Raw genomic sequence first — 22778 nt, forward strand, 5'->3', positions numbered from 1 at the left:
TAAAGATTTTATTTATTTATTCGACAGAGATAGAGACAGCCAGCGAGAGAGGGAACACAAGCAGGGGGAGTGGGAGAAGAAGCAGGCTCATAGCGGAGGAGCCTGATGTGGGGCTCGATCCCAGAACGCCGGGATCACGCCCTGAGCCGAAGGCAGACGCTTAACCGCTGTGCCACCCAGGCGCCCCTGTTCCTTCTTTTTTAGAGAGCACCTGCGCACACAGGAGGGGAGGGGGAGGGGCAGAGGGAGAGAGCGAGAGAGAATCCCAAGGAGGGGGAGGGGCAGAGGGAGAGAGCGAGAGAGAATCCCAAGCGGACTCCATGCCCAGCAGGAGCCCCACGCAGAGCCTGACGCAGAGCTCCATCTCACGACCCTGAGATCATGACCTGAGCTGAAATCAGGAGTCCCACATTTAACTGACAAGCCATCCAGGCGCCCCTGGACGTTCTTAATCAGAACATCTCCATGGGTAGGACCAACTTGGGTTCAGGTTTTGATGTTTAGGTGAGTTGTCAGTGATTGATACCATCTTTAATTTCCTTGTTACAAATGTGGAAGTAATAGCTGCAGGGGCTAGTTGCATTTCTCAAAGGTTTTGGAAGTCTTGTAAGGACTGAAAGCCTTCCTTAGTGGTGTCATGAGAAACGATATGATAATTTGGGGGTTGGTGTGTGGTAGAAGGGGCTGCCCACCTAAATCCACCAGTTTTTCGCTCCGATGAGATGGAGCTGCAGGTCTCCAGGTCACATTTTCCTGACTCTCTGGCGGGAAGCAAGTATGAGTCAAGTGGTAGAAGCCACTTTTCAGTCAGGCTTTTATTTATTTTTATTTTATTTATTTTATTTTATTATTTTATTTATTTATTTATTCATTCATTCATTCATTCATTCATTCATTCATTTATTTATTTATTTATAGATAGAGACAGCCAGCGAGAGAGGGAACACAAGCAGGGGGAGTGGGAGAGGAAGAAGCAGGCTCATAGCAGAGGAGCCTGATGTGGGGCTCGATCCCGTAACGCCGGGATCACGCCCTGAGCCGAAGGCAGACGCTTAACCGCTGCCACCCAGGCGCCCCTCAGTCAGGCTTTTAAGAAGCCACCCTGCTGCCTCTTCCATGCTCCTTTGTTTCAGCTAGATGGGAATGAGGAAGCTCTAAGGCAGGCGTTGAAGCTCCTGGAGGGAGCCAGGATTCCAGAACCAGCTGGGCGGGACCTGACTGCCTGCAGAGCAGGACACCTGCCTTGGGAGGTTTCCGAGGGCGAGATACAAACCGCTGCATTTAACTTTGAGCCATTTTTAAGTGCACTTATTGTAGTAGTGGAGGTGTTAGGGCATTAACTTCTTGTTGGGTGGGTTCCAGCTGCTATATCCACATGGAAGGAAAAGCAGGTTGTGAAGATGCAGAAACTTAGTATTCTGTCCTTATCCTTCTCCACAGATAGAATCCTGTGATCTGTTCCTCGGAATGTGGAAGCGTGCCATTACCGAGTTAGGGTGTTTTATCATTCTGCCCTGTTTTCTTAGAGGTGGGATCTGCGGGAGGCTGCTACCCACGTGTGAAGCGCCCTGAATGGCCTCCGTGAGACCACCCAGGAAGGGCTGCCAACCGCGGGAGGGGGCTGATTTCCAGAGCATAAGCATTCTCAGAGCTGAGAATTCCTACGGACTTTTATTGATTTCTTAGAATTTAGATATTTAAAAAAATTAGTGAATGAATTAGATGTATGTGATGCAGAGTTTTCACGTGTCAAGTCACTCACCTACTTCCTTGTTTTTGCTATTTTTATACTGTAGTATTTTAATCTCAAGTTTATTCTAACGTGGCCTTGTCATAAGAAACGATGTATTAGTGTATGTGGAGTCCTAGGTTGGTCCTGTGTTTTTTCCTATACACAGTTGAATAATACATACTTATTTAAAAATCCTTGCTTGTGGTATATGACTTTATTTTAAATGCCATTAGTGATATTTCTGTCCCCCTTGGGAAATATTGTTCACGTGAGAAACACTATGTTTTAGTCACTTCAGTGCTTCATCCATAAAATTTGAATAGAAATAAACGCAGTCACATGGAAACAGCAGACACACTATGTCTTCTGGGGCTTGGGCCGCAGCATTTTCCTATTGAGAAGGTTGGTGTTCTGTTTGCTTAATGTCTGCATTTGTCGTCACTGAGGGATAACCAAAACAGCGTGTCTCAGCCTCTCCTTGCAAAAAAAAAAAAAAAAAAAAAAAGCAGCAGCTCCTAGAGGGAGTGAGTTGTGAGCCCTTCAGAAGCGACTGAGTGTGGAAGGAGGGGGAGATCTTGGAAGACACTGAATCTGTGGCAGGGAAAGCATGTGACGGTGACCCTGCCCCGAGTGCACAGAGGGTGACAAGGCTTGAAAGGAGCCGAGAAGCACCACTAGATCACTGCTTTAATTATTTCGGGTGTGTGAGGAAAGAAGGGCGGTGGGGAGATTATTCACCTGGCCCCCTTCTTCTCCTTACAGTTGCCCAGATTCTTTTGTTCACCAAAGCATTTGTAAGGTGCCACCGTGGGAACCTTCTGCGCACTGTCGGCGGGGGAGGGTGCTTTGTTGGAGGGGTGACTCTGCCATCCTTGTAACTGAGGAGGTATCCCAAGCACGTCTTCACTCCCGTCTCAGATGGTTCTAGAACTTACCTAAGATGTTGCACTTATACATCATTTATGTTTTAACGTCTTCGATCATTTTGGTAGTTTGTCTCCTGGTGTACAAATTAATACTTTAAGTTTGTTAGAATAGTTGTCTTTTAAGTTGAGAGGCGCTTCTTAATTCACGTGTTCCAGAATTTTGTAGATGAGTCTTATGCAGTATGGACACTGAAGCTTAGCCTTTTTGATTTTCCTTTTGAAGAGTCTTAATTTGTATATAGTCCAGTTTTCTCTCCTGACTTTCTTTACCCATATTTTATTTTTTTTATTTTTTGAATTCATTAACCACCCATATCAGCAGGCAGGATAAATACAAGCAGGCAAAAAAAAAAAAAAAAAAGGAAAGATGATAGAATTTCAGATGAGTTTATTTTCGTAATTTGTACCACATCAGGTAAAACAAAGGAAGTGTGTTAAAATAGTCTAAGAACAATCATTCAAATGAGATTTGGAGGCTATTTAACCTTCCCTCACTTGTGACAATTAGTTGAGAGTGAGATGTGAGAGACGCAGAGGCTTAGTGAAAAGCAGCAAAATGGAAGTCAGAAGAATTCAGAGGGAAACTTGAAAATGGAAATGCAGTTTTAGTAGGTGAACACTATGGAAATGGGGTAAGAAAGTGACAGAAGCATGAGAGCACTGTGTGACGAATGGCAAGAAACCTGCAGAGAGAACCTTCTAGCGTCATGAAGGAGTCCGCAGGCGTGTAGGGTTGCCAACGGCTCCTAGCCACAGAGACTCGGACTAGATGCCGCGTCAGAGCTCGGGTGTCCACGGACAAAGATGGAAGCAGTGCTGACCTGACATACGGGTGCAGGAAGTCTTGTGATGCCTCTTAGCCGTGGGTTCTCGCACCGTGCCTCTGCCAGCTCACTGACGTGTGTGCCAGCTTGCGTCCTCTTGCTGGGACGCGAGGAGGCTTTCTGTACTGTACGTAGCTGGTTGATACCATTGAAATTTTGTAACATTGAACACATTAACCAGCTTTGCCAGGAATAGGAAAAATGCCCTCATCCTCCTCTGAAGTATGCATTCTGTTGGCGTTGGCATCTCCCAGGACTTCTTAAGGCTGGTGTGGAAACTGCAGTGGACAGGAATTGACAGAAAGATGCCAACAAATAGTCCCCCCCCGCCATGGCAAAGAAGTTAAAACTGTTTAGCACAGAGACACAGCTGTACTAGGAAGGATATGATTTGCAGGAGGCCCTCGATTGGAGGTCGAGTGTTTTGGATTCCCGGGAGTCTAAATGGGGGCTGCTAGTTACTGTGTAGAGTAAGGGTTTTGTCAAGTCTAAGCAGTCATCTTTGTCATTTTTAAGGAGCTTTATATTCTTTTGACCCCCTGACAGTTCCTGCAGTCTGTGTAAGCCAGCTATGTGAAACCAGCTCACCTTTTGTTGTTGTTGTTTTATTTTACTTTTTATTTGGAGATATTTGGAGAGTGTGTATACTCTCTCCTTATACATGTGTACACGTACACTTTTTTCCTGAACCTTTTGAGAGTAAATTTAGGTAATCATGACCCTTTACCCATAAATCCTTCAGTGTCTGTTTTCTAGAAGTAAGGATATTCCTGTATATAATTAAAGTATTTAATTTTATAAATTTACATTGGTACTTATATTAGGGTTCTCCAGAAACACAGAACCCATGGCATATTAAATATAGAAATATAAAACATGAGATTTGGGGCGCCTGGGTGGCTCATTCGTTAAGCGTCTGCCTTCGGCTCAGGGTGTGATCCCAGCTTTCTGGGATCGAGCCCAGCATCGGGCTCCCTGTTCCCCTGGGAGCCTGCTTCTTCCTCTCCCACTCCCCCTGCTTGTGTTCCTTCTCTCACTGGCTGTTTTTCTGTCAAATAAATAAATAAAATCTTTAAAACAAACAAAAAACCATGAGATTAATTATAGGAACTGGCATGAGGGCACTGTTGGGTTTGGAGAGACCTCTTCCACTGACAAAGAAGACGTATGAGAATTTAGGCACTCAGTATCCCCAGCTTTATCAGGGTCTTCCTCCATGTCCCCATCCCAGCATTGAGGGCCTGGGTCCTTCCCAGTTAGTGCCCTCAGAGTAACTGTGCACCCTGCGAGGGTGGGCATTCAGCTTGCTTTCTGATCTAGCCAATCTCCGAAGGATGTTCTGCATCTGCATCTGATAGGCAGCACTTTCAGCCCTAAAGCTGGAGGAGATCAGGCTTTCCTCCAGCACACCTGGAAGCTCTCAGGTCATTTATGCTGTACTTGAGCTGGGACTTTGTCTCCCTGAGCTCATCATTTTCTTTCATCATTTTGTCCAGCGACATTAGGGCCAATTTACCAGTCATTATATTCCTTGGTTTTCTAGAAATGTTAGTATCTGTATGTCACTTAGCTCTTGGATTCATGCAAGTGGTTGATTAGGAGTATCCAGTGCAGATAGTTTGTGTATCTGTAATAAGTTCTCATCATAGACCAAATAGAAGTGCTCTCTTTATACTGAAAACAGAGTCATTAGCATATTTTAATCTAATCAGATTAGGGAGCCAATTCTAGAAATCCCAGAACAGAGTCAGAAAACTTTTCCGTAATATTCTCCTCCGGAACTACCCTGCACAGAAATCTGTCAGGAGGCTTCAGGGAAGCAGAGTGGGCTTCGTATGCATGTGTGGGTGTGGACGAGCAGCTGTGTTACAGGGGTTGCCTCCCGTGACTTCCGGGACCAAGAGCCCCACAGTCTGTTTTCTGCAGGCAGGAGACAGACCCGTTGCTGATGAAAGCCCATGAACCGGAGTGTGAAGGCAGGAGAAGATGGGTGTCCCAGCTCAAGCTAAAACAAAAAACGAATTTGCGCTTCTTCCGTCTCTTTGTTCTATTTAGGCTCCAGGCAGATAGGGCGACGCCCACCTACATGGTGAGGATGATCTTTACTCGGTCTGTTCATTCAGAGGCTTGTCCCTTCCAGAAATACCCTCACAGACACACCTAGGTGTAACGTTTAGCAGCTCTCTGGTCATCCCTTAACCTAGTTAGTTAACACATACAGTTAATTATCACAGTCCTTTTCATCAGTTGACCTAAACCGTCCTTACTAGCATTTTTTCCTGCCATCACAGGTTCCAGCCTGAGAACGGGCATTGCATTTCATTGTCCTGTCTCCTTTGCCTCCTTGAATCTGGAATGTTTCCATAGTCTTTGTCTTTTATGACATTGACATTGGTGAAGATGTAGTCCTCCCCACTTTTTTTTTTTCTTTAGGTCAAGTATTCCTCGCTTTGTGTTTGTCTACACTCGCCTCTTGTTTTATGTACGGCTTGCATTCTCAGCTGCGTGGTTGCATGGGTGTCCTGTCCTTCTAAGGGGGTCTGTCCGGAGGCATACCATGTCTGTCTGCCCTTCCTTGAGGATGCTAATTTTTATCACCCCCCCCCAAAGTGTTTCTGTTTTATCCACCAATTACTGAGGTTTTTTTTATTCTTCCCTTGCAATTGATAAGCAGTTGCTTAATCACTGTTTAAACATTCTGCATATCAAAATTATCCCCCCTAGATTTAGCATCCATTAATGATTCTTTCCTGCTGCAGTCTTTGCCAGTATGATTTTCTCTTTCCTTCCGTCTCTCCATATTGACCATTTGGCCCTCAGCATCCTAGCACACACACAGCCTTCTTGTGCCCATCGGTTCATCCATCAGTCTGTCTCCCAGCTATCAATATGGACTTATCCATTCCTGTGTCTAATGGTGCTTAATTATTTGGTGCTCCAGTTGTCCCAGATTTGGCCAGTGGGAGCCCCTTCCAGTTGACTCCTGTGTCTTTGTGACATTTTTTTTTTTTTAAAGCATTTCTCCACTTTTTGACATAGTAAATAAAATGTTCCAGGCTCATCTTGTACACCTACCTAGTCCCAGCCGTAGAATCTGCCATTTCTTGAGGCTGCCAGATTCCTTTTAGTGGGGATGGTGTTGGAGGCCAAGATCTGGGTGCCAAAGGTGTGTTAATTGTTGCCGCCCACCTCCCTCCATTCTTGTCAGCATGAGGTCCCTGAGTGTTTCACCGAACATCCCCCATAACTCTCCTTTTATTTATTTTGATTCTGAGCTTAGTCCAAGAACCACAATCATGAATGTATTTCTGTCTTAGGGCTTCTCTTCTTTTCTCAGGGGTGGTCATCAATTTCCATTACTTCAGCCATATGTAGAGACTTTTTTTTAAAGCGTCGCTGTCAGTCTTCCCCCCAAAGTAATATATTTTAGAAACTATAGGAAAATGTCAGAAAGAAGAAAAAAAGTTACCTATAATTTTGCCACCCAGAGGAAAAAAAACTATTAACTTTGGTCTATAAATGGACTTGGTTCGAACCACATCCATTTTAAAAATTGAATACTGAAGGCTTTTCTCCTTTCTAAATATACTTTCTTAGCACTCACATCTTTGATACCTAATAATTTATATTCCAAACGTCTTGAGGCTTGATAGTTTTATATCGTGTGTTAGCTTATTGACATTTGGAATTGCAGTGTTTTCCAGATTTCTTCCCAAATTAGCAGTTTCAGTTTTCTTTCCCTGTAGTTCTGTGATGAGGCATTGTACCAATCCCCCGCTCTTCCCGTGGACCTGATGAAGTGGTCCCGCCAAGAAGTCTGGAACGTGTCTCTAGATGTGTTTTTGTTATATTTCTCCCAGATTCGCAATTTGGAAATCCCCTTTTTCTTCCTATTTTTCTGCTGGAATGAAAACAAAAACCCATACCCAAGAGTATGTTTTCTATTGGTTGAGTGCTGAGCGGTTCCTTACTGTCACCGAGGGGTTTTCTCCTCGAATGTGGGGCTCTTACTCCTTCTCTCCCCTTCTGACCCAGGACTCTGAGGCTCAGGGTCAGTGGTTGCCATGCATCCTACAGCCTATTGTTGTACCCGTTGGGATGAAAACAAAGGCCTCCTTCCTTGCACTTTAATGTTCTTTTTCACTAGTGTTTAAAATTTTCAGAGTAAATGTATTACGTGTTTCTTTTTATTCTTCTTCTCTTTCCTCAGCTTTCATGTGCTGTGTGTTTCATGCTCTTGCCTTTTGAAAAAGATAAAAGGCAAATTTGAGCAAAGTATACTAACTTTATCATGGAATGCTTTTTTAATGGCTGTATTATAAATTCTTGAAAATAAAGGGTCTAATGGAAACACTTAATGAGAAAGTATAGGGGCTCTATCACATGTACCTCCCCCCTTTTTTAGTGAATAGACCGTTTAAACTAAATTAAGTAAAGGATATAAATTCTGTTGTTTCAGTTTTAATATTTCATGACTGATTTTATAGATGAAATTATATTTTACAATAAATAGGAAGAAGAATTTATACAGCCTGTTCTATTTGATGTGAAACAGCAAATCCCATTTCTCTAGTTGTAAAGAAAATTCATTATAATGTCTTTAGTTGTAAGAGATGGTTTCATTGTGATTAGTTACATTGATAATAAAACAACCTTTTCAAATGGCATAAGATATCAAGGATCCTATGTGTCTGCTTTTAATGGCATTGAACTTTTTCATTCTCTACTCAGAGTCTTCATTCTCTTCTTTTATCCTGTTTTCCTGTTCCAATAAAATTGTATTTCTTTAAAATAAATTTCAAAAAATTAGATGGAAATACTAACAAGCATTGATTTTAAAAAATGCTTTTTGAAAGATATATTAAATTTTAACTTTTTGTATAAAATATTTCTGACTGCAAAAGCTGCATTTGTCAGAGGTGGTTGATATAAGATTGTCATAAAATTAACTTTATTACTGGATCAATTTACTATATTTGGAAAATAGTACTTGAAGTATAGGAAGATTAAAAACAATAAAAAAAGAAATAGGCAGGAAAGGAGGCTGAGCTACTTTTACAGTTTATTTTTGTCCCATGATTTGTTGTTTTATGTTGCTTTTAATACATTTTTGTAAGTAGTGTTGGAAAGGTGAAAATCTTTGGTGATGAAAAGGATGATGGTCTTTTAATTCTGTTGTGGTCACCATGTCTGATCCATATTAATATGGTATTTTCGTGATTGTTTTGACTCTGTCTTAGGCACTAAGCATATATTCTAATTTTTAACTTGCAGGCAAAAGTGAATTGGATATTGGAAATAAAACATGGTACGTATCTGGAATAGAAGCAAAATTCTGTTTTGACTTGAGTGGAGAATTTTTTTTCTATCGGATAGTTTTACTTTACTCCCACCATTTGGGTCAGGGAGCACATAGTTTGGGCCTGCTTGTCTTCAGTGAGTCCTTGGACTCTGGCCAGGGAAAGTTCTTTGTTGGGATTAACCTAAACATGGTACCTGAGATACTTCCGAGTTGGAACTTCATCAGGTACCAGGAGTCCTGTGGCCACAGGGCCCCAGGCCTCCTGAGCTTGCCTGCTCCTGCTGGGGGAAGGAGGGAGTCACGTGGTCTGTGGCTGTACACGTGTTTGTCATGTGGGCCGCCTCATCAGGTTTGGGGACTATTAGGAGTGTAGGCTGCTAACATTTCCGAGCCTAGCTGGAAAGGACCTCATGGCCACCGTTAGTTCTGGGGCAGGTGGCTTGCTCAACAATTGCAGGGGCCTCTACAAGTGAGCATCTTCATCCAAAATGAGCAGGTTTTTCAGGGACCATGAAGACGTTTCTTTTATTCCATACAAATGTAAATTTAAAACTCTGCCTCATCTCTTTATTAGTTAGCTCTTAAATAACTCTTGATTTTATTATATCAGTTTTTCATTGTAAGCTGTATCAGATCTGGTTTTGGTAGTGGAAGAGGTATAAATGTAAATGTCAGTTGATGAAAGTGCTAAAATCTTCTTAGAGAAGTGTGGTAGGAGTTGTGCTCTTGATGCGCATTTCAAACTGTATTTCAGTGAACACGTACTGATCTCCTCTGGACCTTAATCTTACTGTGCTGGCACAGAGGATTCTTGTTAAAGGTTGGAGCACATAGGAAAGGAAATGTATATAAAATATATGTGAAGGAGGGTGAAATTGAGCCATATCTATTCTTGCCAAGGAGTACAGGAGAGAAGGGCATTCTGTTAGTTCTCTGTCTCTACGTAAGCCATTATGTCGAAGCTCAGGGGCTTAAAGCAACAGGCATCTGTTACCTCCTGGTTTCTGTGGGTCAGGAAGGTTCTGGCTCCAGGTTTCTCCTGTGGTCAGGCTTTTTTGGGGATTGTAGTCATCTGCAGTCCAGCCTGGGGCTGGAGGAGCTGTTCGCCAGCTGGCAGGAGCCCCTTGTTCCTCTCTGGCACTTGGTAGGAGCCTAGACTCTTGCCCTGTGGGCCTCCTCACACAGAGGCTGCATGAATGTCCTCACAACAGGCAGGCCAGAGAGGCGGCACGCATAAAGCTCGTGCCTTTTATGACCTGGTCTCTGGAGTCATTCACTTCCACTCTTTTTTTCCCTTACAAGCAGGTCAGCAAGACCAGCCCACACTGAGGGGAGAGAATTAGGTTTCTTCCTTTGAAAGGAGTGTCAGAGAATCCGTGGACTCATTTTAAACCACCACAGGCCTTTTCCTGGCTGGGCAAATGGACGTGCCTACAAACTTACTACCTAGGAATGCCCTGTGGCCTGTTCTCTGGACAACGAGGACTTGGGTTTTCTTGGACTGAAGTGTTCATGCACTGGTCGGATGGTGAATAAACCACGACTATGTACACATCTATCCCTAGTGGTCAAGTTGTCTCTGGTGTTATTTAGTGAATGGTTTTTAGGGTGTTAAATTATACTTTGTTGTCATGGAAGAGTCCATTCAGCTTATAAGCATTTTCATAGAAAAGTGATTTTTTTCTTTGTAGGATCAGATACTTAATATTTTTTGGTCTCTGTTACAAATGGCAACTCCATATATGGATTTGGTGATACTTTGTTCAGTTAGGTGATAGTATGTGGTAGGTCTAATTGGAAGTGGCAGATGGAAGAAATCTGAGTAGTCCACTGGTTTCCATGTATTCCTGTCTCACTCACCTGTCACCTTTGCAGCTCATAATAGGCTTGTAGGAAGTCTTACCTGTCTGACCCTGTCCTTCTGGGAGGAGAGAAGCCCTACTGTCAGATCTTAATGACTTCTGGAGTTCATCCTTTATTGGACTTACCAAAGGGAAAGGACACAAGACCGTTGGGAGTTTTTATATATGCATTTGTGTGTGCACCTGCCATGCTGCACATATGTGTCCCCTGCTGTGACTTTACTGTCGTCCTGGTGCCACCGTGGGCTAACTTCACACTGCTTGCACCACCAACTGGGGTGAGTGCAGGAGCGGGGAAGGGTGAGATACCCTGGGGGAAAGGCAGGGAGAGGTGGTTTCTAGTGTGGGTGGCTTTGTCATACCAGCGAGAGTGTGTCTGTGAGCGTGTAAGAGAGAAAGTGAGTATGCGCGAGCTAGGGCTCAAGCTCACTTTACATGTACACATCAGAAAAGAGAAAAGGGACGAAGAGAGAAGTGAAAATGAGGTTGTAACGAGTGCAAAATACAACCTAAAGGAGGAGCGTGAAGGGAGAGATTTCATGCCCGCTGCCCAGAGTAAAGATAGCATGTGAAATGGTTGAGTAGTTCCTGAAGTTCTTTCTTTAAAAGGCTGAAGGAAACTTCCTGTGAGCACTGGCCACCAGGTGTCATCAGAAGGCTGCTATTGATTTGTTTTATTTTGTTCTTAAAAAGTATATGAGTGTTAAAATTAAAAAAAAAAAAGCATAGGAGTGTTTTAATTTCTCGCAACTTTTTAAAGAATTTTTTTTTTTTAAAGATTTTATTTATTTATTCGACAGAGATAGAGACAGCCAGTGAGAGAGGGAGCACAAGCAGGGGGAGTGGGAGAGGAAGAAGCAGGCTCATAGCAGAGGAGCCTGATGTGGGGCTCGATCCCATAACGCCGGGTCACGCCCTGAGCCGAAGGCAGACGCTTAACCGCTGTGCCACCCAGGCGCCCCTTAAAGAATTTTAAAGCATAGACGAGACTATTTTGGTTAGAGCAGGAACTTTCTTTCATGATGGATTCTTGGTGAGTTAATAATTTATAGGTGAAATTGAAGATGATAAAGTTACGTGCAGCTTACTTGTTTCTTTGTCTTTTTAAGTCAAGGAACAACTGGTTGGGAATTTGGATGAGTACGTACTATAAATGGAATTGCATATTTGAGAATCTTTGTAGTACAGTGGGGATGTGTGTTGAATGGTAATTGATGGATTCATATAAGAAACGTACGCTTTAGGGAAAAAAAAAAAAGATTAGTTTGATAATATATCCCGTCACTTTAGTGCAGACACGTCCTAGGTCTTCTGAATCTTGAAGCTTTACTCTGGGAGGATATCTGAGACTCATTTTCTTTCTCCACTGGTACCAGTACTTTGAGAAGAAACAGAGATTATGCCTTGACTTATTCTAAGGGTTGGCAGTGAGTCCCCTACCTGTTTGTTTGCTTTGTTTCTGAGAAAATATAAGGTGCTTTCTGGTTGGCTTTCAATAAATGTTTGTGGAGTGAATGAATGAAATTTGCCTCCAGAAAAATGAGCACTGAAACTGTCCCAGTTGGGTGAGTTTTGGATTCTCTCCCCCATCTGCATTGGCAGTTTGGTGCTTGCTCTAATAATCTTTCTGTTGAAGACTCTTCTGTTTAATTTATATTAGCGTAAATGTTCTCATTGCTGTTTAATCCCCTCTAGATCACTGTAAGATATTTATTAAATCATCTTACACTCCCGCTTACCGACATCATTCTAGTTCTGGGCCTTGTAACTTGAACTACTGAAAGGCATTCTTCCTGCAGTTTCTCTACCTGTGACATGTCCTGCATACTGAAAAATTTATCACCCTAAAGTAGTGCCGTGTTTTGGAGACTCCTCACTGGCACTGCTGAATGAATTCCAACTTCAGTTCAGAGCTTTGTGGGATGTGGTCTTGGTTGACCCTCTGCTTTTGTTTTCAGTTTCTGTGTCATAGAAAACCAGCACCGTTGCTCTCCAGACCGCGGATGACAGTCTTGCGTGCTGGCATTGCGGGTGTTGTGTGGCTTTGCCTGATCCCTTTCTTCTCCTTGAGTTGTTTCACTGTTTTACCTGCTCTGTCAAAAAAAGAAAAAAAAAAAGCAGTTTTAGTTTACTCAAAAAATGATATTTCTGCTATTTTGGCCAAATATTCTGCTTGGAAGTATGATTCCTTGCTCATTTACACAGCAGTAGATCTCAATTCCTGTCACACGTGTTCACACGTGGCTTGTATTAGAGTCCCTTTTGTGTGTATGTCACATGGCTCTTAATAGAGCAAGAGCCTGGTGGGGCAGAGAACGTATTGGTAGCATCATAGTTCCCTTTATACGGTAGGCCCTCAGTATATATTTGTTGAATGTTCAGTGTTCTTTCCTGATAAAATGAGACATTGAATTATTTCATTACTTTAAAAAATCAATTGGGAGGTAACAGGTGTAGAAATATTTTCTCTTTTTGTTTTAAAATTTTTGGGGGGCATTATGTAGAAGATAATAAGGGTTTCATTATTTTGTGTGTGGATGTTAATGCAGCTGTCACTCTTTTGTCTGAAAAAATGTAGTATCTTCCATCATTAGAACATTCATTCTGCATCGGTATACGTGAGTCCTCCCTAAGTCAGTGTTTGTCCTGTACATATACTTCTTTTTTTTTTTTTTTAAGATTTATTTATTTATTTGACAGAGAGAGACAGTGAGAGAGGGAACACAAGCAAGAGGAGTGCGAGAGGGAGAAGCAGGCTTCCCGCCGAGCAGGGAGCCTGATGCAGGGCTTGATCCTAGGACCCTGGGATCATGACCTGAGCCAAAGGCAGACGCTTAACTGCTGAGCCACCCAGGCGCCCCTCTGTACATATGCTTCTAAAGATGAAACTCCTGCTAGTGTCCACAGTGAGGGTAGTATAGTAGTGTGTTGTAACAGTTTTGGAAGGGTAAGAGATGGTTGCACTCCTCATTGAAAGGAAGAAAATTCACACCATTTTAGACAAAACATTAAAAAATGTTAAACGTAAGTTATGTTATGGACATTTTCGAACATGTACATATACAGATATATACAAAGTTGGTAGAATAGTAGATTGAATTTCCATGTAACTGTCACTCAGCATTAATCATTGTCAGCACATAGCCTTCACTATGCCCCTCTGCTGGACTGGACTGATTTGAAGTATATCTCAGACATTTTTCATTTTGTCTGTAAATACGTAGAGAAGAGACACTTCTTATATCACAGTGAGGTATTTGTTTGTCCTAGTACCTTATATGTGCTTGGAATTGTTCTAAGTTCTTGGGATGTAAGGGTGAATAAAATAAACCATGCCCTTACTTTCTAGCATGGGGAGACAGAAAATAAACCAGACATACAGATAACCGGAACAGGAAAAAAAACTGATTTCATCAAAATTTAAAACTTTTGATTATCAAAAGACATTAATAAATTGAAAAGGGAGAAAATATTTGTGAAACCTGTATCTGACAGGTGATTTATATTCAGAACACATAAGCAGCCCCTCTGGCTCCATAATAAAGTAGACAACCTGTGTAGGAAGTAGGCAGAAGGCTAGCGAACATTTCATAGAGCACATAACGGAGCGTTCAGCACCATCACTAGTCATCAGCGAGGTGCAGATTAGAGCCACACACACCTACCAGAATGACTTAAATTGAAGAGACTGACAGCATCAAATATTGGTGAGAATGTGCGGATCAGTCAAAATGCTTGATGTTGCTGGTGGCTGTGTAGGAAAATCAGGCAGATAGTTTCTTGTAAGATTAGCGTAGACATCTGCCCCTGCAGTCCAGCCTTACACCCCGAGGTGTTTACACAAAAGGAATGAAAATATATGTTCATAAAAAGACTTGTTTGAGAATATTCATAGTGGCTTTATCATAATAGCTGCAGAAGGGGAACAGCTCAGGTGTCCGTCCGCGGAGTTGTGGTGTACCCATACGACTGAGCGCTGCTCTCACTGAAGTGGAGTGCATGGCTGTGAATACATGCAGCAGAAACATCGTGTTGAGCAAAGAAAGGCAGACACCCCCCCCCTTCCCCGCAAAAGGCCTATTATCTGATTCCATTTATTTGAACTTCTGGGACAGGCGAGACTAATTCATTGCGGAAGAAGACTGGGTAGTGGTTGCCTCAGGGAGGGGGAGTTACCTGGGATGAGTGTAAGGGGCAGAAGACAGTTTTCTGGGAAGATAGCATGATCTCTATCTTGATAGGGACACCCATGAGGGGCCCCTTGCAGGTCTCTGGGCTTCTCTTTCTGGTGCTTCTCCTCTCTCTGACTCTGCTACAGATTCTAGCTGCCCCTCAACTCTATTGGGAGACCCCTGGGCTCTGTCTAGGACCCTGTTGCTATGCTGTGGCCTGGGTCCTTTCTCCAGGCTGTAAGCTGGGACTCCTCTTGTTTGTGTCTCATCTCTGATCACTGTCCTTTAGTTTCTGATGTCCACAGTGTTATGCTGTTGTTTCATAGATTTTGTCTTTTTTTTTCTTTTTTAGTTGTTTCATGCATGAGAGTAAGTTCAATCCCTGTGACTCTTCTTGACTAGTAATAGGTGTTCTGGATTGGGCAATTATTTCTGTTAAAAAAATTGTCTTACTCTTTACAATGTAAGGCAGAGATTTTGTGTTGTTTGCTGTAATTCCAGTACCTACAACCAAGAATACTTGGCATATAGTAGGCATTCGGTGACGTTTTTGGGACAGATGCATGATTCATTTCCCCCTCTCTGTTTACTCTTTAATTACGAAAGTTGAATAGCAGAACCAATGCTTTATTTAAAGGAGCATTTTCTAAAGGGTCCTTTGGAACCACTGGTCTCTTGATTCTTTGTAAATAATGAGTTGTGTAATGAAATTGGTTTGGGAAATGCCTGTGTGCTGAGATATCCTATGGTAAAGAAACTTTGGTTCAAACCAGAGTTTCTTAAACATATTTGACCAGGGGTTTGTTTTTCCTGCTCTAACATCTATTAACCTCTTACTTAATTTACATTTTCTGGATCACATCCTGAGAAACCATAAACATCTTATAAGTATAATGAAACTGTGTACGTTTATCTTTTTCACTCTTTTACAAGAATAGTATGCTCTGTTCTTACAGTGTAACACAGTAACGCATACAAGATGTTTTTGTTTGTAGATTATATACGACAGTTTATGTATTTTTAAGCAGTTTTATTGAGATATTCACATACCATACACGTTATGCATTTGAACTACAATTTAATGGATTTAAGTATATTCACAGACATGTGCAACCGTCACCACAGTAAATTTTAGAACATGTTCATCACCTCAGAAAGAAACCCTGTGTTCTTGAGCTCTCACCCCTTGTCTTGCTCCCCTCCCCCAGCCCTAGGGAACCACTGGCCCACTTTCTCTATCTATAGATGTGCCTATTCCGGACGTTTCCTGTGAAAGCAATCCTATGCTATGTGGTCTTTTGTAAATGGCTTCCTTCAGTTAGCATTTCCAAGGTTCACGCATGCTGTGCGTGTGTCAGTACCGCTCCTTTATGTGGCTGAATATTCCATTGTGTGGACATGGATGTACCTCATTTTGTTTTTCCATTAATCCGTTGATAAACATTTGGGTTGTTTCCACCTCATGGCTGTTATGACTAATACTGCTGTAAACATTTGTGTACCAGTTTTTGCAAGGACATGCATTTTCACTTCTCTTGAGCGTGTACCTGAGTGTGGAATTGATGGGCTGTATGGTAACTCCATGCTTAGTCATTTGAGGGACCACCAGACTCTTTTCCAAAGTGGCATCACCATTCTCCATCCCCACTGGCCTTTGTATGATTGTTCTGATGTCTCCACATCCTCACCAACACTTGTTACTGTCTGACGTTTTGATCCTAGCCGTCCTAATGAGTAAGAAATGGTACCGCATAATGGTTTTGATTTGCATTTCTCTAATGACTACTGATAGATGGAGTATGTTTTCATGTGCTTTTTGGCTGTCTGTGTATCTTCTTTGGAGAAATGTATAGTGAGCCCCTTTGTTCATTTAGAAATTGGTTCATCTTTTTATCTTTGAGTTGTAAGAGTTCACTGTATGTTCTAGATTAAGTCCTGTGTCTGGTATGTGATTTGCAAAAAGTTTTCCTGCTTTGTGGGTGGTTTTTTCATCTTGATTGTAGCCTTTGAAGCATACAGTCATTTGAAGTTTTTAATTTTGATAAAGCCCAGTTTATCTACTTTTTCTTTTGTTGCTCATGCTTTTGGTATCACGTAAATATATTTTGTTCCCCACTTTTCGCAGAGTCAAAGCAAAAGCCTTTATTTGGTTTGTCGTTATGAAAAAAAAGTAGTTAAAATAGTTAAAAATAGTTATCATTAACTTTGAGGCCATAATATTTGATGGCTTTTTATTCACATCAAATCCAGTGGCATTTAGCTCAAAATCCCAATCCTGGTGTAAAGTAAATGGAAAATGATATGTTTTAATTGAATTAAATAGCATAATGAAAAATAAAATCAATATTATTGATTTTAAAACATTTTATTCGGTGAAATTCTTTTCTCCCCCCAAAATTTGCTTCATTATTCCTGCTCTCCCGCTGACATTTCCGTTTGTCATTAACCTTCTGACAGTACAGAAGGGCTGTTAGATGAGGAAACCCGTGATTGACAGGGGGAATAGGAGGGGTTTTCACTGGCAGGAGAGTTAGAGCAGGAGTAGTGATGTGCGGTGGGAGCGTGCATGTTGTTAATTAGGGTATATTTAGAAGAATCACGGCAAGGCGCGTCGCTGCAGGGGAAAAGGATGAAGCAGTTGTTTTTAAGTTTTCCACTGGGGCTTGGGCTTCGGTTGGGAGACTGCGGAGGGGAAGGCCTGACTACCTGGCTTGTTTAATCTGTTTTACAGACGGGGTTTCACTGAAATGAAATTTGAAAAGACAGCTTCTCTGTTTTAAAAATAATTAGTAAGCTGAAGTGTACTAGTAAAGAGAATTGACTCATGGGAGTTTTTTTGCAAGCTGGCTGAGAACACTTCTTCCATCAGAGATGCCGTACTGTTGCTTGCTGAGTCAACAGCGTGGTGATGCTGTGCCCCAGATCTGACTTCGTCCTTTTCGTACGGACTTCACACATGGCATCAAGTTCATCTCAATATAAAGGAAATCTTGAGGCTGTGATCTTTTTTTCATTCAGTGTGTCACTTTACGTGGACTTTTGGATGAAATACGTGTGTGTGTTCTCTATGTTCAGAGGTTTAACAACATGTTTATTTTCTGCGCAGGTTATGAGTGCCAAGTGAGCCGCCCTGGCAGAAGAAACATCGTCAGCACGGTACTGATGATGGATACTGAGAAGAAGCCAGAGAATGATGAGGATGAAAACAGAAACAAAGAAGCAAGAGACTCGAGAAATTCTTCATCTCGTGATGTAGATTGTGGGCCCGTATTTGATGTGATACAAAATTCCTCAGAGAATTCCACCAGTAAAAGAGGTTTTTCAGAACCCTCACACTGTGGCAGTGTCACTTTGGTGGAAGATGAAAACAGACATGCTTCCAAACGAATGAAATTATCAGCCGAGGCAGAGCACCTCAAGCCTGAAGAGCAGGGCGTTCCCGGGCTGGAAACTTCTGAGAGCACAGTCCCACAAGTGCATATCCCGTTAGGTGAGACAGTGAAGGAGACCCTCCTGAGTGAATGTCCAGATGGAGGCACTTGTCTTCCCAATGCCTTCTCCCCTCCTTGCAATTTTAGCACTATCGATGCTGTTTCTCTGAACACAGACACTGAAAAAAAGTCTGCTCAGGAAATGGTTTCCCTTGATCCGGAAAGAGAATCTCCTTCCCCCCTGAAAGAGATCAGTGTTAGTTGTACCATTGGAAATGTAGATACGGTTCTCAAATGCAACGTATGTGGTCATTTGTTTTCTTCTTGCTCGGATTTGGAGAAGCACGCAGAATGCCACACGCACGCGTGCTGCCACTGTAGCCACAAAGCAGAGAGCAACTCGGCGTTACATGTGCACGTCAGACAGACACACGGGCTGCAGCAGGTCTTCTCTTGTGATCTTTGTGGCTTTCAGTGCATGGAAGAAAACCTGTTGAATGCACATTATCTTGGCAAAACACACCTCCGGCGTCAGAATCTTGCTGCTCGTGGAGGATTTGTACAGATCTTAACAAAACAGCCCTTTCCTAAGAAACCATGTACCATGGGAACAAAAAATGTTCGTGTAAAACCCAGGGCTTCTAAACCAGTAGCAAAGACTAGTGATTCAAAAGGATTACGAAACGTTGGAAGCAAATTTAAAGATTTCCGAGGAGGTGTTTCTAAGCAGAGTGGAAGCAGTGGCGAGCTGCTTGTTGAAATGATGCCGTCCAGGAATGCTTCATCAGAAACAGTAGAGATTGCTGAGGAAAACATACCTTCCCTTGGTATAGCTCGAAATCCTGAAAACCAGAGTAAGAATAAAAAGTTAGGAGTGTTGGTAAGCTCAGAGGGTCTCTTAGATAAATTAGAAGCTACCAGAAATACCCTACAGGCAGCACACGGTGTCAGTGTAAGCTCGAGACCAAGACCCGAGCGAAACATCCTCACATTGGGCAGTAGCTTCCGACGGCGAACTGGCACATTTACTTTAAAAGGCCAGGCCAAGAAAAGGTTTAATCTTTTAGGAATTAGTAAAAGAGGAACTAATGACACCCAGAGGATGTATATGAGACACTTTAGAGCCCAGGTGAAGACAAGTGAGGCAGAGTCTGTGGCCAAACACGTAGAAACGAGCGGTGGTGTCCACAGTCTGTGTGTGACTTCCCCGGAAACCCCGGACCTGACGCAGGACAAAAGCTCCCATGTCACCTGTTCCTTTGGCTCTGTGACAGTGAGGCCAGCTGCAGACCATCAGATGTGTGCTTGTACAGACTGTGGTCAAGCAGCGATAAATAGGACAGACGTGGAGAGCCACAGGGAGAGGGGCCCCGCTGGAGAGGTGAAGCTTTGCTGCCCAGCGTGTGGCTTTTCCAGCATGTCGAGAGGGGACTTGGACAAGCATGACCACCAGCATCAGCACACCACCACTGGCCTCAGGTGTCAGTGCTGTTCATTTATTTCTGAGAACGAACTAAATCTCAGAGACCACATGAAGGAAAAGCACAATATGGGTTTTCTTTGCGCTCCTTGTAATCTCTTTTTCTTGTCTGAGAAAGACATGGAAGAACACAAAACAACCGAGAAGCATATTTGTTTATTGGTTGAACCAAAGACTTCCCAGTCATTTAACAGTGATTTAGCTTTACAGACTTTACCCTTAAGTACTTTAGAATCAGAAAATACAAAAGATCCTCTGAGTGAGTCAGGTAACGCAGCTCAGGAGGGACCTGCTAAGTCCAGGGGAAGCCAGGGGCAGGAACTAAGGCATTCAAGTAAGCCTCAGTTTCAGTGTAAGAAGTGTTTTTATAAAACTCGGTCTTCCACTGTTCTCACAAGACACATCAAGCTCCGGCACGGCCAGGACTATCACTTTCTTTGTAAAGCATGTAATCTTTATTCGCTGAGCAAGGAAGGAATGGAGAAGCACATTAAGAGAAGCAAGCATCTTGAAAACGCCAAGAAAAACAACATTGGCTTAAGTTTTGAAGAGTGTATTGAAAGGGTGTGTATAGGTGCAAATGACAAAAAAGAAGAGTTTCACATTTCTGGACACGGAAGGACTGAAGGCCACGTGGAAGGTGTGCAATTGCAGGAGCATTCCTATCTTGAAAAGAGCCTACTGACTACCAAGGAAGTGCCGCCATCCAAAGAGGGTGAAGTAGCTTTGACCGTTGCTCCAAAGAGAGGGAGACCCAAAGGTAACATCTCAAGGACATGCCCTCATTGTGGTCTCTTGGCCTCTAGTATTACAAACCTGACTGTTCACATTCGACGAAAACACAGTCACCAGTATAGTTATTTATGCAAAGTGTGTAAGTATTACACTGTAACTAAGGGAGATATGGAGCGTCACTGTGCCACTAAGAAACATAAAGGACGTGTAGAAATAGAGGCAAATGGCAAACAGAGTTCAGATATCATTGTTGGCCCGGAAGGGGGCAACCTTGAAGCCTGTGGAAAGAATGCAGTCTGGGCAGGCTCAGATGAACTTGCTAACAGGTCAGCTGGATCAGACAAGCCAGTGGCAGAGCACGGGAATCCAACTCAAGTCGGAGTTGAAAATGTATTTCCTCCTACAGATGGGGGAGTCAACAGTCTGCTTGCTGAGAAGAAGGCACAAATGTCTCTAGAACCAGAGGACCCTCTCCAGGAGGCAGACGTGTGCTCCCAGAGAGAGATCACGGGTACAAGTGATAACAAGTGTGCACACTGTGATTTTAACGCTCACTCTTCTGCTGCTCTAGAGCTGCATATAAAACGGAAACATACAAAAGAATTTGCTTTTTATTGCATGGCCTGCGATTACTACGCGGTGACTCGTCGAGAGATGACCAGGCATGCAGCCACAGAAAAACACAAGATGAAGAGGCAGTCTTACCTGACCTCTTCTGCTGTAGAAGCAAGTTCTTCAGACGTGTCCAGGAATATCATGATCCCTGAAGAGCAGCAGCAACAGAGTTCTGAAGAATATCAGATCCTTTCAGACCAGCCATCGGAAGAAATTCTGAAATCTAAAAGTACTGCTGAGTGTCGTGTGTTGGATAAGCATGCTAGTCTAGACACGTCTGAGGTCCTCCGTGTTCCCACCTCCGTAGAGATTGAGACTGAAGAAGAATCTAATCTCAGTGAAGATCGTTCCTTTTGTGAGACTTTGCAGCAGCCCCTGGCCAGGGGTAAAGCTCTGACACCTGAGGAGATGGTGTCCCTTCATATTTCCTCTAACTGCGGCTCCGCAAGCGGATTTCAGAATGAAAATTCAGGAAGCTCAGCTGTGGATGAGGCAGCAGAGAGAGCTCACAGCACGTTGAATGACACTGGCGATGTGAGCACGCGTGGCGAGAGTGATGTCAGCCAGGCGGGGGAGAATGCAGAGAAAGCTCTTAGCAAACACGGGTGTCCTGGAGGTCTTGGGGGAGGGCACCCGGCTGAAGGCACCGTCCCCGATGTGATGACAAGGACAAGGCAGGAGCTGAACCTGGAGAGTGGTGGTCAGAACGAAGTTGGGAGTGTGCAGAGTTCAGAGGATTTGAAAGATATCCGAGAAGACCCCGTTCTGGAGAACAAGGAAATTCTGATGAATTCCCAGCATGAAACTAGAATTATTTTGGAAGAGGACGGTCCAGCTTCTGATAGCACAGTTGAAAGTAATGATGTTTATGAGACTATAATCAGTATTGATGACAAAGGACAGGCCATCTACAGTTTTAGCCGATTTGATTCTTCCATAATAAGGATAAAGAACTCTGAAGATGGAGAATTGTTAGAGCCGTCTGAAGAGGGTCTGGTAACAACAAGTGTGAGAATTAGTGAGTTGCCCTTAAAAGACGGTGCCCAAGGTGTGAAAAGGAAGAAATCTGAAGGTAGTACCTTTGGCGAATCCACACGAATTCGTTGCGATGATTGTGGCTTCTTAGCAGATGGTTTGAGTGGACTGAATGTTCACATAGCCATGAAACATCCTACAAAAGAGAAACACTTTCATTGTTTACTGTGCGGAAAATCGTTCTACACGGAGAGCAATCTCCATCAGCATTTGGCCAGTGCTGGTCACATGAGGAACGAACAGGCCAGTGTAGAGGAGCTTCCGGAGGGAGGGGCCACCTTTAAATGTGTCAAGTGTACAGAGCCCTTTGATTCAGAACAGAATTTATTTCTGCATATTAAAGGGCAGCATGAAGAACTGCTCCGGGAGGTGAACAAGTACATAGTGGAAGACACTGAGCAAATCAACCGCGAGAGAGAAGAAAACCAGGGAAATGTTTGCAAGTATTGCGGAAAGATGTGTCGAAGTAGCAATTCGATGGCGTTTCTAGCACATATTCGCACTCATACAGGTATGTATCCTCCCGCCAACCCCTGTTGACCTGTAAAGTGCAAACGAAGGAGAAAGTGGGGGTGTTGGTTCCCATCTGCATATGGAGTCATGCTGGATTTGCTGGTCGGCCTTCCCCCTGGCTCACGTGACCTTACTGGGTGGCACTCTGGCC

General features: G+C 43.1%; 1 protein-coding gene across 9 annotated transcripts in view; it reads left to right on the plus strand.

Annotated features, from left to right (window-relative positions):
- ZNF407 (zinc finger protein 407) overlaps positions 1 to 22778 on the plus strand; it is a 490784-nt gene that overhangs the window by 10358 nt on the left and 457648 nt on the right. For all 9 annotated transcript variants that reach the window (XR_004620494.1, XM_019804986.2, XM_019804987.2 and 6 more), the window contains one exon: positions 17925 to 22625. Coding sequence is in view for 8 of the 9 variants with exons in the window: in XM_019804986.2 (XP_019660545.1) it covers positions 17981 to 22625 (4645 nt within the window). In the remaining variant the exon portion in view is untranslated. The remainder of the gene's footprint in view (positions 1 to 17924; positions 22626 to 22778) is intronic.

This window comes from Ailuropoda melanoleuca, chromosome 14, assembly GCF_002007445.2.
Source record: "Ailuropoda melanoleuca isolate Jingjing chromosome 14, ASM200744v2, whole genome shotgun sequence".
In the NCBI taxonomy this organism is placed as follows: Eukaryota; Metazoa; Chordata; class Mammalia; order Carnivora; family Ursidae; genus Ailuropoda; species Ailuropoda melanoleuca.